Here is a 17,594-nt window from a genome sequence, read left to right on the forward strand (position 1 = left end):
GGTAAATACATTGCATCGTTCAGATGATTGGACGCAAATGATAGTGGACACAACTTGTGCCATACTCCTATATGCACATCCAGGTCGATGACATTTGTGGCCTCTATTAATGCCAGTATATAATGAATGGTATCAATAAAGTACATACAGAAGTGTGCCCTTTTCCGTGATGTCTCTCTCTGACACTTTTGAAGTATTGGTACTTTTGAGAGTACTCTTTGAACGCTGTTTGACTTTCAACAGATTTTCAAGGCTTGGATTGTCAGCAAGTTCCTTTACTTGTTTACATAAACATCGGTTGAAGGTCAAATAATTATGGTTGAATATATGTGTCATCTGTTAATTAGTAAGTGTCAGAAGATTTCTAACATTTAAACTAAGAATGATAGTGTCCCTATGAAGCCATGGTGTTCCAATGAGTATCTATTTGTTTTCTATTTGTTTAAAACTTAATTTTAAAACGTATTACAATATATACATGTAAAATTATGTTTTTGAACATTTATAATTGATATGTACTGATTTCGGTAACACATATTATTGTAACGTAAAATTTGCACAACTATTGCAATGAGATGGTGATTCACTGCATTATAGTAAATATCTAGTTCAACAATACAAATTATGTATAGTTATTATAAAATGTTATAATTTTTTCCCGATCTGTGTAGGGCATTTTCTTCACTTTAGAAATTTCAGTTTTGTAACATTTCGGTAACATACAAACTTATACGGAGATTACATCATGGAAAAGTTCCTTCCACCGTAGAAAAAAAGTTATAAGAAACACTATTCAGTCTGTACTTTCAATTGTATGAAGAATCATAACATCTTGGGTATTTGGTTATAAGTACGAGTAAAATATCTATAATTTTGGTAATAAAATCACTGTTACGTAAATTACACTAATTTAGATGTTAACGTGTGCGTGAAAAAAATCTTGTTTTAAAGCACATTCAATTCATGGTTAAATAAGACTGTTAATAAACTACAGAATGCACTTTTTCTTAATCATTGTGTAACACTATTTAATCGTCTTAAATGTTTTTAGGAAACATATTAAATGTTCCGTAAATTACAAAAGCCCTAACAATCAAACGGCATTTATGTAGGAATAAAAAGCATTCAGTATGTACTTTCCGAAAGCCATAATGTGGAATTCCTTAGGGAAGGCAGGGGGTACCTCAAGGTCTAACATCTATCTGAAGAAAATATAATTATGAACTTATAATTATGCTTAATAGTTGTCCATGCTGTTAAGATGTTCTTTATAATCATTATTCTAATTAACATTTATTCAAAGAAGCAAACACAAAAATGTCGAAAATTAAGGAAATATTTTATTTATTTGTTTTTAAATACTTGTTACAAATACATCAATTATTCAAACTAAATAGCATATGTTCCATAATTCGTATGTCTATATTGGATATATTTTAGCTCACCTGACCTTGTATCTAAGTGTAGGTATATAACATGATGATATCACACCAAAAGCTACCGTCAATACATTGCTATCATATATTATCTTACTCCAGGGTTGTATACCTTTCCAAAAATCACTATAAGAATTAATCCCCCGAGATGGTACCAATCAACCGTATGGCTCATGTACTATTAGTATATATGTGCGTTCCGTGGTATATAAACGCGTGACGTCCCGAAAACGAACAATTCAAAAGGACTTGACTTCAACGTGAAAAAAACAACGCAGGCATTGCCGCGCATTTCATTGAAACTAAATGACGTTGTGGGATAATATACGTTTTTAATATATTTTTTTACGCGTTCTTTTATAGAATAGCGTTAACGCATATTCATTTCACGATTTAACATATTCAAAAACCCTACCGGGCTCGGGCTGCAACAACCAGTCCGTTGGGATTCGGGATATGTTATACAACGAAAAACCATGCATTGTTTCTACAAAATATACCGTAAAATAGTATTCATTCGTGACTGTAATGCCTTCCACGTTTATTTCTTATCTGGTAGTAATGAGGAAAGATTGAAAACCGGGGCAATGAAAAGGGTTTCTGTGACTTATCAGACTGAGCTTACTTGATATACTAACTATTGTCAAATCGTCTTGACGTCATAACAAATCGATGTACCTCGCCAAATATCACTTTTTTGATTCAAACTAAAGTTACTGGCGCCGTTGAGTAGACTCTCGAGCTTGATATCCGCTAGAGGTCTTACGCAGTCAAAGAGTACTCTTCTGATATCGAATAAGTCTGGGCAAACCCATAAATAATGGCATGCTGTTCGAGTAGCACCAAAGGTACAGAGAGGCGAACGAATAATGTTTTTCTTTTCGAAAGCAAATCTTGGATGAGACTGCTACAATTAGGTCTAAGGCGAGTGTGAAGAACCTGTGCTCGCCGTACATCACCATAGAACAGGGAGTTAGGTTGGGGCTTGTTGTTATTTAGGTAGGACTTGAAAGTGTCAAGACTTCTGATCGCTTTGACCTCGTTTGTTAGAGCAATCCTACAGTCAATTGCAGTTGAAGTTCATGTATTGGACAGTTCTGCTTCGGACATTGAGGGGATTGTTATTATTCTTCAACCTTATTTGTGTAGCCGGTTCTTCCTATCAGGTACGAGGGACGACAAGTGACGAGTCGATTTACCATCTTAAAGAAAAGAACACGTGCACTGCTTTTACCGAAAGGCTCTCATCCTGTTTCTTGTTGTACTTTTCGAATGGAGCATGGTTCGGTACAACCAGTGAAAACGGCTAGCTTCTTTCAATCATTTCTCCAAATCATCATTTATCGTATTTATTACAATTACTCAAACTCTATAATTGGTCGAATAAATGAAAGATAAATGATTTCGTGTACTTTTCTATCTAAAATTATTTCAGCCGTTTCATGGTGTTAATCATAGTCCAGGCCTTAGATATGCTCAAATCAATATGCTAATGCCATGTAAAATCATTAGAAATTTCTTCCTTTCAATGTTTGTGACTGTCGGCAGAAGGAATTTATCTGCTATTTTCCATCTAAACAGGTCGACATAAGCGTGCAAATATGTCGCTGAAAAATTTTGTAAAGTTTGTTTACGGAAAATGAACAACAATGGTTTGGACAATGAAACTGATAATTTTATTCAACATTGATATTAATATTCTAGATAGATTTTCAAGATGGCCACCTAGATTGTTTCGTTGTCAGGCAAATATCTATCAAGTCAGAGCAAATTGTAACATTGTAAACGACATAGTTTCACCTACTTTGTCATACACGGACACGCCATATTTTAGCACAGCACATTTTTAACATAATTTACTTGGCTTGACCGAGTCGCCTTTACGATTTGATTGCTTTCAGCGTCCCATGAACGTCTGACTACCTGATTTAAATTCATTTCCTTTTGACATTAATTATCGTAGATTCATTAAAGTTTCCTTACATGTGACCTTAACTTCTTTAAACACCCTCATTCACAGTATCTGTCCCTATTATCGACTTGTTTACAATTATTTGTCATTTCCAAAATGTTTGGCGAATTCTGTACTGCACCTGAGGTGAATGTCGATGGCTGCTCCCAAATAAAACGGATTAGAGATAACTCAAAATGAAAAACTGTGGGAGCCCTCTTTCTGGATATTATTATTTTTGTAACGGATGTTTAACACTTCTTCGACCACAAAAATCTTGCAATATCGCTTTCACCAGGTTGAGTGCCAATTTTACGAGACACTTTCTCCATATCAGTCACCGGTCCAACATTGAGCATTATTAATATCATCACAATGTGACCGGTCCACGGTACTGATATTCTTTCAGACTTCTGATTGCTGTCTTTGATTTTGCTGATGCATTGTATATGAAGTTTTGTTGTTGGTTTTGTTGCATTAACCATTGCATGATGTTGAATGTATTGCTTGCTGTTTATGTACTTTTTGTTTTATGTAAGAATTATCATATATGTTTCATCGCGGTCGTCATTTGTCAAATGTTTTCTACCAGTCATTATCGCAATATGTCGAGCCCGCCAGCTGTCAAAAGGACTGGGAGTTGTACATGACACTCCTTGTCTCATTGAGGCAAACATTAATGCAAAAAAAAAAAAAAACAGATTGCAAAAAGTTACAATATAAGTTATTTAAAGTAACAACAAAGGAAAATAAATCTTAAAAAAAAAAAAAAAAAAAAAAAAAAATTCTAAGTCCACACAAAAATCCACAACAGTAGAGATAGGTCAAAATACACCTGAAAATTGGATGTAACCTGCATGTTGTACTACAGAAAAATGGTCTTGATTTTTCCCTATGACCAGTAATAAAAAAGTTACAAATATAAGCTATTTATAGTAACAACAAAGGGAAGTAATTCTAGGAACTTGCGCAAGACACTCAGTCGCATGATGATGAACAATTATGCCAAGTTACATCAAAATCCCTCTATGCATCAAAAAGAAATGCTCCAGACAAAGTCATTCTTGTATCTGACTTTTGACCTCTAAGTGTGACCTTGACCTTAGACCTAGGGACCTGGTTCTTGTACATGATACTCCGTCTCATGATGGTGAACAATTGTGCCAAGTTACATCAAAATCCCTCCATGCATGAAGAACAAATGCTCTGGACAGTCATTTTTGAATTTGACCTTTGCCCTGTAAGTGTGACCTTCACCTTTGAGATAGGAACCTGGGGTTTGCGCATGACACTCCGTCTCACTTAGGTTAACATTCATACCAAATATAAACAAGATTGCTCCATGCATGTCAAAGTTATGGTCTGGACAAACAAATCCGGACGGACGCACACACGCACATACACCGAACAGACATTTGGACAACTATGTCTTCCCTTCTGCAAGCGGGCTCGACAAAAACTTAACTTAGGTGTGACGGCATGACGCCAAAAGACATCAACGCCTTGGTAAGTAGGATAGTTCCACTTATTCTTCAAATTTTAGTTGAGCTCAAAATAAACACAGTATGAACTTAATCATTTTATTTTTTTAGAATCAACAAAATTCACCATCTTTGACAAGAACACAATACAATACATCTTAGATGGAGCTGTCCCTCCCAAATTTGAGCAAGCAGTTGATGTCCGAATCAAAATGAGGCTGCAATTTTATAATTCTGTTTACCATTTGACATCATAATAATCCTGCATCGAAATCACAACATGTAAAGTCTCATACATCATGTCTTAAAACATGTTTATGATGAATATTGCAACTGGTGGAGGCATTTGTCAAGACTCCATAGAATACTGTAAAAGCAGATAGCTTGAAACAATAAGACTCAGTAATACGGATGCAAAATCATATTGAGTGGGCATCTCAGATTAGTGTATGAAAAGTCATCAATTGTCAATTCACATTTTTTAATGGGTCAGTGCAACACGGACATAACTCAGTTTTTGAAAACTTTACATGAGAAGCAAAAAACATTTTTGTATTTAAATGATGTAATGAAAAACAATACAATCTATATCATTTTTATCAAATAACAGTAATAACTACAATACTGTAGGAAAAAAATGTCAAAAAAATGTTCACTGAGGAGTTATTTTTAAGTTTTCCTGTTACGACCATGTTGCGCTGAAACATGTGGTAATTTTTACAAGGTCATAACTAAAACATTACTAATAATTTATTTGAGATAATTCATAACAGAGATGTTTATTCAAAAGACTATTAATTCAATATTTTCAAGCACATCCATTTATCTTTTTTGTACTTTCATCGACTTGTTTTACTGGCAAAAAATGTCAAAAAATCATATAATATATGTAGAAATAAAATTGTACTTCTACAAAAACACATTTTATATTAAATAAAAGTATTTTACAGTAAAAAGACAATAAGAGTTTGACTTGGTCCAAGATTTTTGCAAATTTTACTGAATATAGGCAATTACAGCCTGTAAGGTCCAACTTATTTCAGTATTTTACAGTCAACTGACAATAAGAGCTTGACTTGAATATATTACTGAATAAAGGCACTGAGAGCCTCTATGGTGAAAGTTATTTCAGTATTTTACAGTAAAATAGAAAATAAAAGCTTGACTTGTCCAAGATACTTGAATATTTCACAGTATGTAGACACTGCATGCCTTTAAAGTACAAGATATTTGCATATTTTATAGAATATAGGCATTATGAGCCTTTAGGGTCTAAAGTATTTGAATATTTCTATGTTATTAGATTTTCATCAAGAAATATGCACCAGTTCTGCAGTATAAATAGTGCATGCCCCAGGAGCACAACACTATTCTGCATAAGTACATTTGCATGCTTCTCAATACAAGTCTAAAAGTACTTTTGTTACATAAAAATCTACACCTTAACAATTATCAATGGAATAAATTTGCTCTTTAGCTAGAGTAAAACTGAAAACATCAAAATTAAAGAACATGATTAACACAACAACACAGTCACATGAAACTAACATCAACTAGAAATGTGTCAATGGGACACAGATGCCCCCACTACATGACAAAGGACACAGATGGGCCATAACTCCTACAAAACTGAATGAATCCGGACGCAAAACCCCAGGTGCACAACTGCACATGCTGACCAACATTCCTGTAAACTTTGGTGACTAGGTCAAATACTTTTTTGGAGCTACGCGCGACACATCATTAAAATGACCAAATTTTTACTAAGTCAGGAGCCATAACTCCTACATGACTGAATGAATCTGGATGCGAAACCTCAGGTGCACAACTACACATGCTGATCAACATTCCTGTAAAGATTTGTGACTCTACATCAAATACTTTCGGAACTAGGCGCGACACAACACTAAAATGACCAATATTTACAAAGTCAGGGGCCATAACTTCTACATGACTGAATTTATTTTATTTATTTATTTTGTTGGGTTTAACGTCGCACTGACACAATTATAGGTCATATGGCGACTTTCCAGCTTTGATGGTGGAGGAAGACCCCAGGTACCCCTCCGTGCATTGTTTCATCACGAGCTGGCACCTGGGTAGAACCACCGACCTTCCGTAAGCCAGCTGGATGGCTTCCTCACATGAAGAATTCAACGCCCCGAGTGAGGCTCCAACCCACATCGATGAGGGGCAAGTGATTTGCAGTCAGTGACCTTAACCACTCGGCCACGGAGGCCCCCACATGACTGAAATTAATCCCCTAAAAAGTGGGAGCATAAAAATGATGCCACACACCTGATGTGAAATTTGAATGTCAGTATGGTCTGTTCCTGGAAAATTTTGAAATATATGTACCTGTTAGATAGGTTAGGGGAGTCTCCCTCTGGACATTTTTTAAATATAGGTATAAAATGGAAGCCTGTGGTGCCTTTTTGGGTCATAACTTTGAGGTACATGATAGGATACCTCCTTTCTGTTAAGAGGGTCTGGGGGGTATCCAGCTGATTTTTTTTTAAATATTGGTATGAAATGGTGGCATCTGGTGCAGTCGGATTTAAATGTAAAGGTAGAGAAATTATGTAGGTTCATGTTTATTTCAAGTTTCATGAAATTCTACCACCTAATTACTGAGAAATTGCTGCGGACGGACCCAAAGACAGACGTACTCCCTCAAATAAACTTGTGGGTTTGCATGTAGGGTGTATGGTACAACCAACACTTATGGGAACAACATTTTGGCCATGCATCAGGGTTTTAAATGACCATCAAGCCATCTGCAGTGAAAATATTTATAACAGATACCAATATTAATTTAAAAATTTATAAATAAGTTCAATTTAGAACCATGGTCTTTTAAGTAAGAAAGTGCAACAGATTTCCGCTAGTCAGGTGTGTCAAATTTAAAGGTTATAAAGGTTCAACCCCCAGCCAGACAAAAAATCAGTTAAACCGTAATATTGGGTCAGACAACGTTGTCAGGTTCGTTCAAACTGTGATATGCCTTTGGGTCAGAAATGGTAGGAAAATTAAATTTAAAAAACTTAACATTGAAATTGTCTTGAACTACCTTGTGCATCGACATTCCATTAGCTATCATGTCAGTGGTTTAATTGTGTATGTTTCAGTCAATTGTGGAATCTTACTTCTGCAAATTTGATATTGATAGTTTTTTGTGTTTTTCTTTAGTTTTGCACAGCATACACTTGTAATAGTGATACCTGTCATTAAAAATTTCAAAAAGTTTTGTCATGCACGTACAGCATGCAAAAATAGTGGTTTGTTATTGTCCCATAGATTTATTGGAAAAGAACTCGGGAAACTAAATTACCTGTTTCAGTCTAACAGAATGATATCTTTTAAAGTTAACTTACACCAATTTTTGTGTTTCATTTATATCTAAAAATTTTTTTTCAATGTACTAAGCCTACTATTGGTGCAGTTATATATGCCTACTTTAACAGAAGCCAAACCTCAAAAAGTAAAGAATTTAAATAACAATGAAATAAATTACAATCACTTTAATTATGTCCAGTTATGTCAGATTATATTTAACAAAACTTCTGTTTTCTTTTTAGAGGAAGTTGCCTTGTCCAAACGAATCCTTTAACCATTGTGCATGCCCTTCTTGAAAGGACAGGATTTTTCTTAAATAAGCTTTCACTTCTTTTTTGAAAGAATATTAAGTTTCAAAGCATTTTTTCAGTCGCCTACACAAAAACACTCTGTTCCTCTTACTTCAGATTTTTCTTGATAAGCTCTTCACATTCTTTTTGTGAAGAATAAAATTAATTAAGATCAAAGCATTTTTTCAGTCGCCTACGCACAACACTCTGTTCCCCCTTACTTCAGATTTTTCTTGATAAGCTCTTCACATTCTTTTTGTGAAGAATAAAATTAATTAAGATAAAAGCATTTTTTCAGTCGCCTACGCAAAACACTCTGTTCCTCCTTACCCCAGATTTTTCTTGTTTAGCTCTTGACATTCTAACTTTTTTGGAAGAATTTTAAAGACCCAAAGCATTTTTTCAGTCCCCTACACGCAACACTCTGTTCTCCTTAGTCCATGGAGTTTTGATCAAACCTTTTTTTCGTTTGTCGGGAAAAGAAAAATTTACATGAAATAAATCAAAAAGGGACAGGCATTTCAGAGACTGGCCAAAATTTTTGAATTACACTAATAGAAGTTGTATTCCCTGATGAGTATTAAACATAAGTATGTTTAAAATAAATTTGACAGGCTAATAAAAACAGAAGGCCAAGATGTCATTAATCTGAACATTAGGCTTTTGTCGGAAATGTCTGACTGCCCGACAAGGTTTTACATTGTCTGGCATTACTTTTCCCATAATTTAAATGTTGAAAACAGGCCAACTCTATGATATCTAGATTTTTGTTTTTTAATTGTTGTTTTTTTGTTCCCAAAAATGTTACTTGCAATTCCATTTCCAGACAAACAATCAATGGAATCTCAAAACAGATCACCGTCTTGCAGGTGCTGACGCTATCTGATTTTTTTGTTAATAGAAAATTGTCCTACCTTGTTTTTCCAAAAAGGGCCAAAATTTCTTGCAAAAAGCAGGATGGAGTTATGTTTTTTGATGTACATAGCTTATAACGGTGAACAACAGTTGCAAATTTCAAAGCAATAGTGTTGATAGTTTAGGAGAAAAGTTTACCTAAACATAAAACTTAACCAATAAATCTGATATTTTTTAAAGTTCAAAAAGGGGCCCATGATTCTTGCAAAAAGCAAGATGGAGTTATGTTTTTGCTGTACAGGGTCGCTTATGTTGGTGAACAAGTGTTTGAAGTTTTGAGCAATAGCTTTGTTAGTTTATGAGAAAGCTGACTAAACATAAAATTTAACCAAGAAATCTGATTTTCTAAGTCCAAAAAGGGGCAAATAATTCTTGAAAAAGCTGGATGGAGTTATGTTTCTTAATTTTACAGGGTCAGCTTATGATAGTGAACAAACTGTTGCAAGTTTCAAAGAAATAGCTTTGTAGTTTAGGGGAAAATTTGACCTAAACATAAAACTTAACCAAGAAATCTGATTATTTTCTAAGTCAAAAGGGGCCCTAATTTTTGCAAAAAAGCAGGATGGAGTTATGTTTCTTGCTGTACAGGGCCCAGTGTTGATGGTGAACGGGGGTTTTGCAATTTTTCAAAGAAATTACCTTTGATAGTTTAGGAAAAAAAAAGCTGACCTAAACTTAAAACTTAACCAGGCAACACCGATGTCGATCAAGTGATGACAATAACTCTTTTTTTCCCCCCAAAAATCAGAAGAGCTAAAAAGTATAAACAAAGATCATTTCTGTCAAATTATTATGAAATCTGTCTAGCGGTACCTGAAAAGAGGATCTTCCATTTTCTTTTCAGTTGCTATCCCAAACCAGAGTTATGTTTTTTACAACAAAACATTGACTGAAAAATATGACACTGAAACACTTGTCTGTTTGTTGTGATGATACACCTGTTTTCAGCAGTAGTAGTTATTACCGGTAGATAGTCGGTTAACATATCCTTTTTTCCCTGGGTTTCTTAACCAGTAATAACCTCTCTCTCTCTCTGCAAGTAAACGGGAAACTTTCCCACAAATAATCAGAGGTGGGAGACGAATGACCAAATTAGACAAAATTGTTCGAGTTAAATCATCCCTGAGAGTGGCCAGGCTGAGGATCAAACTAACAACCCCTTTTGTGCCAAATTATTTATAAAACCGTGACTTCTGAAATGAGTGTTTTTCTTCCAGCTTTCCTATCAGAGTGACCAACTAATAATATGTTGCAAGAAAAAGTTTTTATAAATACTGCAACTACCTGATCGTCTTTGCTTGGAGTACTCTCTAAGTCTTCACTGCAGTCTGAGTAGTTCATCACAAACAGCAGCATCTTGCTCTTACTCATCGCTATCTTGTTCATCTTCTGAATAACAGATAATTTGTTTATTATTTACTCCAACTGAGCCACAGCCTTGTAAAGAATGTTTAAGTTGTAAACAGCTAACATGAGGACAATGACTGTCCTGCCTGGATCCATCACCTAGTCTGTTATGACTGTTTATTTTACACTGAAACTTGTCAAGGTTTTATCAAATACAGTCTCAAGTGAGCAAGACATAAGCAAGATATGCCAGTCAGCTTATTGGGGAAGTCTTTATAGCCTATTTTTATTGATTCTTATCTTGTGATAGCCAAGTGGTCTAATGTGTTTGTACTTCGCATTGCTAGGTTAGGGCATTGTGCATAATTTCAAATCATGTAGATTTAGCGCAATATTGAAGAGCAAACAGCTCAACTGCAATGATAATATATCACAAAATTAGGCAGACTTATTTATTTAGCTTTAACTGTTAAAATCTGGCAAATAAGTGCATTGTTTTGTTTATTTTTCAATCCACTAAACAGTCTACTTTGTTCAGTTCCTTTGGATAAGTATCTATCATCTGTATCGTATTGTATTGCAGACCTGTATGGCAATTATGCCACTATGTATCATATCGAAAGAGGCTAAGGATACACAGCCCTAATTATGATAGCTGTGAATTCCTCACATATAACGCTGTAACAAACTGACATTGTAACCAGTTGCCAGTAAAATCATATTTATTTACCTGGTTCTTGCTCATCTCTAAAAAAATGACTGTGTTTTTGTTTCTGCTTGTTACACTGCCTTGTCCATCTGCAATGCAACATGCAAAAATATAAATGTCTGTAAAACAAAATTTTACAGCTTATCACATAAATATTCCCTAATCAGTCCAGTGTTTCATCTAAATATTTTTAGGGCAGGTTTCTACATAAATTTTTGTGTTGTCTGTTTCAGGTTTATTGTGCCATGTGAGGCAGCCAATGCCAAATCTAGTCTTGCTTGGTACTATTATTTCCTTTTTCATTATGGCATGTAAAATTGTTTGGAGACCCATTAGACCAGCAAGGCACCTTAAAACAGCAGGGGGCTGATTAGCCATTTAAGCCGCACCAATGGTGAAAAACTAAGTCAGGTCGATCTATGAACCCTGGATTGGTAATCTTTCATTTATACAAGAACTACATATCTCTCCTCTGCTTTATTATAAAACTACACAACAAATATAAGATTTTGGAACGTCAATTTTCTTCAGCTGCCCGTGAGTGGGTTTTTCATAGAATTGTGTAACTGCCTCCAACTGAGGATACCCTTTTCAAATCACCTCCAACCAAGGACATATAGTGAGAATTACAAACCTCTAATTCTCCATTATTTCACCATGTTAATTTATTCTGTATGTTATAATTAGGGTTTTTAATGGAGAAGTTCGAGGCTGCTCGAGCATAAACCAGATTTGACAGAGTGCCACTGGCTGTTCCAACGCCGTCCTCCATCATAATTCCAAAACACTAATTGTTTGTTATGTCAATCATTTATAATGCTACTTATGCCATAGGCACTTTCCCCGGCCTGATCATGATTTGTGCTGGGAGGCTGTGTGTTCTGTGTGTGGCATTTCCTGTACTGTTTTTGTCTTCTTTTCAAAGCCTATAGCCTGTGCTAAATGTAAGCTTTTTTTTTTATTCTGACATAGAAAAAATTACATGTTACTACCTGTTTCAGCCATGATCTCACCTGTCAACCTCTCTCTAGAATTCACCCAACTGTATGGTCTGTCAACTGAGTTAAATTCTGACCCTTCTCCATTGTCACTAACCAACTCTCAGACTTCATTTGGTGGCGTTTCTTCACTTTATCATTTTCATCTGAAACATCCATGCTCTCTCCAGTATGTTCAAAATCTTCAGTATCTGTATAATAATTACTTAGTCCCATTGTATTAACAGTTTCTACAGAGTCAGTTTCATCACATGTTGCCCCTTCTTTGTCACTGACCAACTCTTGGACTTCATTTGATGCTGTTTCCTCACCACTATTATTTTCTTCAGAAAAATGCATGCTCTCTCCAGTATGTTCAACATATTCAGTATCTGTATAATAATTACTTAGTCCCATTGTATTTACAGCATTTACAAAGTCAATTTCATCACATGTTGCCAATTCTTTGTCACTGACCAACTCTTGGACTTCATTTGGTGGTGTTTTTTCAACTTTATCATTTTCATCTGAAACATGCATAACCTCTCCAGTATGTTCAACATTTTCAGTATCTGTATTAGAAAAGGAAAATAAATAATAAGATATCTTCATGAATGCTTAGGTAGCTTCTTTTTCAGCCTTCATTAAAAAACAGTGAAGTTCAATCTGTTAAAGCTGGCTACATTTTAACAGAATTAAATCTTGAAAACAGAACCCTAAATTTTAACTAACTGTGGTAGTATGTTTACATGTTGCTACGGTAATGAGGAAAGGCAAAATTGAGCACTGCCGATTTCTCTAATTTAAGTTCTGGTGTCTTGTGAGTTTTATTATGATGTCAAATATTAAATAACAAAACATGTATACATGTTATTGTCCGTAAGTATTGACCTGGCAACTCATAAATATTCCGTTTATTTCCATAAATTAATTCTCGGTGTCCGAACGTGAATAGCGATAAAACTATAACAATATATATAATTCCCTGACAACGTAATGTCATATGTGCAGGTAGCTGTGCAGTCAAGGCGTTTTAGTTGTAAACCTTAGAGTTGTGGGTTCGAGTCCGACGTCTGACAAGATCATTTTTCATAAGTTTTATATGCAAACTAACCACTTATTGGATCAAACGTATCATGATTTTTATTGGTCATTTACTGAATTTTGTCATATTTAACTGTTGCAGAAATAGTGTAATATAAATGATTTTAAAACGGTCTTATACAAAAATACAATTAAAGTACTTGTCACCAGCGTTTCCAGAAAATAAGAGAAACAATTAAAATCCATAAAAATATGATGCATAAAATAATGTAACAATAAAACAAGCACCGATACATTACATTATGTAAAAATGCTTTAAATTTATTTAAATTGGTTTCGAACCCTCGGTAACATGCTTGGAAGTCAGACCCTTACCCTCGCCACCCTGTCATTGGTTAACTGTATCTGTTACTTTAGTGATATAGATATTTTAAGAATACAGATATTGCGTAAATTAACGAAAACGTCCTAAAATATTGGCGAAGATTAATGAGTGCCAGGTCAATACTTACGGACAATACTGTTGCAATATAAACACAAACAAATGAAAGTGATCGTCATTCAATATATTACACAGACAAATCGATAGTAATATAATTAAATGCATTATGTTTTCAAAAAAGAGCTCCCCCAAGCTGGGCAATACAGGAACAACAAAGGGAAGAAACAGGTACAGGTATGTCAAAATAAACCTAATAGTTGGAGGTACTATCTATATTGTACCACAGAAAAGTGATCTGGGTTCTTCCCTGCAGCCAATAATAAAAATTTCAAAATAAGCTATTTATAACATAATTGGGAAGTAATTAAAAAAAATCATTGTAAGTGAACAAAAAAGGGATCTACCAAAAAATAAATAAGAGCACTGCAATGCAGAGCAATATACACAAATCAAAGTCATATATGACCTTTGACCCCTATGTGTGACCTTGTAGTGAGTCATCCAAAACATGCCCTTTGCACATCATCTCGGTGTGCTGAACGTCTGTGCAAAATTTCTTTGAAATCCTTCAAGCAGTTCAAAAGTTACAAAGCGGACATGGAACAAATTCATATGACCTTTGACCCTAGTGACCTTGACCTTGAGGTGAGACCTTTGCCCTTGTGACCTTGACCTTGAGGTGAGACACCTAAAACATACACTCTTGTGGTGTCAAGAGGTTCAAGAGTTACAGAGCAGACACGAAATTGCTAGTCTGGCCGAAATGAAGGAGGGGGCCATTTCTTTTGTTTTAATAGGGAGCCCTGGCTCTTTAATTTATTTTAACTGATTGAAGCTATTGTTCTTACTGTTATATGGCCCTCTCTTTCATTTCGGTTGCCCGGACAGACGGACGGACGCAGGGGATATAACATAAAATGTCCCTTAGGGCGTATAAAACCATTATTGTAGTTCAATGCATTGGTTTGGCACTGGAACTGCTACATAATGTATTGCATTTGTAAGCAATTTTCCCTGTGACTGTTTGATAGAAAATGTACTGCCTTTTATTACACTGACTTTGGCAAATTTCACTGGTACATTAAATACTGATGCATACACTGGAAACTAAATTATATAAGCATTGTCACTTTTATTAGGAATATTTTATGTACCTTTCTTGTGCGGGTATTTCCATTTGAATTTTCTTTGCCCTATTGTAAACACGTCATTGTGTTGAAGGTAATGAACACTGGCATTCATAGTTTGCCCTTGAATTAAAAGTACCTGCAATATACAAAACACAGGCAATGTTAAAATTCTAATAAGACGACGAAAAATGAAATTTATACACATTCAAGCTGCCTAAAACAGCATGTTATTAAATGACTGTCCGGATACACAACTTCAGCAAATGACATATCGTGTTTAGTATGCATGTTAAGCATAAATCATTTAAATTAATGAAATAATAATTCAATTGGTAAATAAAACCAAAACTAACATTTTGTTTTGTGTACATTTCAGTATAATTGCAATAAAACAGTAGTAAACATTTAGAATTCAGCGGTATTTGTGTTTTGTGTTTAACACCATTGCAACAATGTTACAGTCATACAACAGTTGTTGGTCTTCCTTACCACACTTTTCCTGGGAATGCTTAGCCTGTTGCTTTTGTACCAGTACTCAGTGCACACATACCTTGTGAAGAAACTGACAACCCTACTTTAATCAGAGGTAGAGAGCAATTAAAAAAAAAAATTGAAACAAGAGGGCCACTCACCTGACCTATTGACCAAAAGATCATCAAGATTAACATTCTGACCAAGTTTCATTAAGATATGGTCATAAATGTGGCCTCTAAAGTGTTAAATAGCTTTTCCTTTTATTTGACCCGGTGACCTAGTTTTTTACCCTACATTACCCAGATTCGAACTTGATCTAAAGGTCATCAAGATTAACACTCTGACTAAGATTCATGAAGATACAGTTATAAATGTGGCATCTAGAGTGTTAACAAGCTTTTCTTTTGATTTGACCTAGTGAACTAGCTTTTGACCCAACCTGACACAGATTTGAACTTGACCTATAGATAATCAAGATTAACATTCTGACCAAGTTTCATTAAGATACGGTCATAAATGTGGCCTCTACAGTGTAAACTAGCTTTTCCTTTGATTTGACCTGGTGACCTAGTTATTGATCCTACATAACCAAGATTCAAACTGGACCTTTAGATCATTAAAATTAACATTCGACCAAGTTTCATGAAGATACAGTTTATAAATGTGGCCCCTAGAGTGTTAATAAGTTTTCCCTTTTATTGACCTAGTGAACCTGTTTTTGACCCCCCCAGACCCGATTTGAACTTGAAACCCATAAATCATTAAGATTAACATTCTGACAAAGTTTCATGAAGATAAAGTCATAAATCTGGCCTCTACAGTGTTAACCTTTTCCTTTGATTTGACCTGGTGACCTAGTTTTTGACCCCGGTTGACCCACTATCAAATTTGTCCAAGATTTTATTAAGGGTAACATTCTGACCAAGTTTCATTCAGATTGGGAACAAACTGTGACCTCTAGAGTGTTAACAAGTTTTTCCTGTGATTTGACCTGGTAACCTAGTTTTTAACCCCAGATGACCCAATATCAAACTCGTCCAAGATTTTATTGAGGTTAACATTCTGACCAAGTTTCATTAAGAATGGGCCGAAATTGTGACCTCTAGAGTGTTAACAAGCTTTTCCTTTGATTTGACCTGGTGACCTAGTTTTTGACCCCAGATGACCCAATATCAAACTCGTCCAAGATTTTATTGAGGGTAACATTCTGACCAAGTTTCATTAAGATTGGGTCACAATTGTGACCTCTACAGTGTTAACAAGCTTCTCCTTTGATTTGACCTGGTGACCTAGTTTTTGACACGAAAATTCAAATGACCCAATATCAAACTTGTCCAAGAATTTATAGAGGGTAACATTCTGATCAAGTTTCATTAAGTTTGGGCCAAAATTGTGACCTAAAGTGTTAACAGTCAAATTGTTGACGATGGACAACTGACGACGGACGACTAGCGGATGACGGACACAGGGCAATCACAAAAGCTCACCTTTGAGCACGAAGTGCTCAGGTGAGCTAAAAATCTAAGAACTTGGGGGTACAATAATAATAATAATAATAATACATTTCCACTACCTCATCAAATCTGTTCACTTTAAACAAAATCTCATGGGCTGCAGACCCTCTAACTATGATGTCATCTGATCTTGCACTATAGTGAGTAACAAATATAATTTTAAATTAATAATATAAATATCTGCATGACAGAAAAGGGCTCTGCAAAGATTAAAAACTCACCTGAAAAAAGAATGTTCACAAATTTTACTTATAATGATGAGGACTGGTAACAACAAAATGCAAAAGAAGATTTCTTTGTTCTTAACAAATATCATGCATTTATATGTTATCATACAGTTATTGCATGGGTGATTTGGGAACTGTCAAAACTACGGTATTGTCCCAAGGTATCAGGGAAGACTTTTGAACTGTTGCCCAAGGCTGATGGCAGTAGTTCAATATGTCTTTCCCTGATTTCAGAGGGATAAAACTTTAATTAGTTTTTTATGTTCCAAAAGCACCATGAAATAAATGTTTTTTTTTACCTAATGTTTCTAACTTTTTAGT

At 35.0% G+C, this 17,594-nt stretch overlaps 1 protein-coding gene across 2 annotated transcripts; it reads right to left on the reverse strand.

Moving 5' to 3' along the window:
• Positions 1 to 4,953: 4,953 nt before the first annotated feature.
• LOC123566206 (uncharacterized) lies at positions 4,954 to 17,413 on the reverse strand. 2 transcript variants are annotated; one of them, XR_008369257.1, is made up of 6 exons: positions 17,106 to 17,413; positions 15,083 to 15,194; positions 12,479 to 13,014; positions 11,487 to 11,554; positions 10,694 to 10,798; positions 4,954 to 5,130 (listed from the first exon to the last, which is right to left on the reverse strand). XR_008369257.1 is itself a non-coding variant. In XM_053534228.1 (5 exons), exons 2-3 carry the CDS (start codon positions 15,168 to 15,170, stop codon positions 12,500 to 12,502), a joined length of 603 nt encoding a protein of 200 aa, XP_053390203.1. In that variant the 5' UTR covers positions 15,171 to 15,194; positions 17,106 to 17,251; the 3' UTR covers positions 4,954 to 5,130; positions 10,694 to 10,798; positions 12,479 to 12,499. The 2 variants fall into 2 exon arrangements, 1 of the variants encoding a protein (XP_053390203.1); XM_053534228.1 differs by lacking the exon at positions 11,487 to 11,554 and having other exon boundaries at positions 17,106 to 17,251.
• Positions 17,414 to 17,594: the final 181 nt, after the last annotated feature.

Source organism: Mercenaria mercenaria, unplaced genomic scaffold, assembly GCF_021730395.1.
Source record: "Mercenaria mercenaria strain notata unplaced genomic scaffold, MADL_Memer_1 contig_3494, whole genome shotgun sequence".
NCBI classification, from domain to species: domain Eukaryota; kingdom Metazoa; phylum Mollusca; class Bivalvia; order Venerida; family Veneridae; genus Mercenaria; species Mercenaria mercenaria.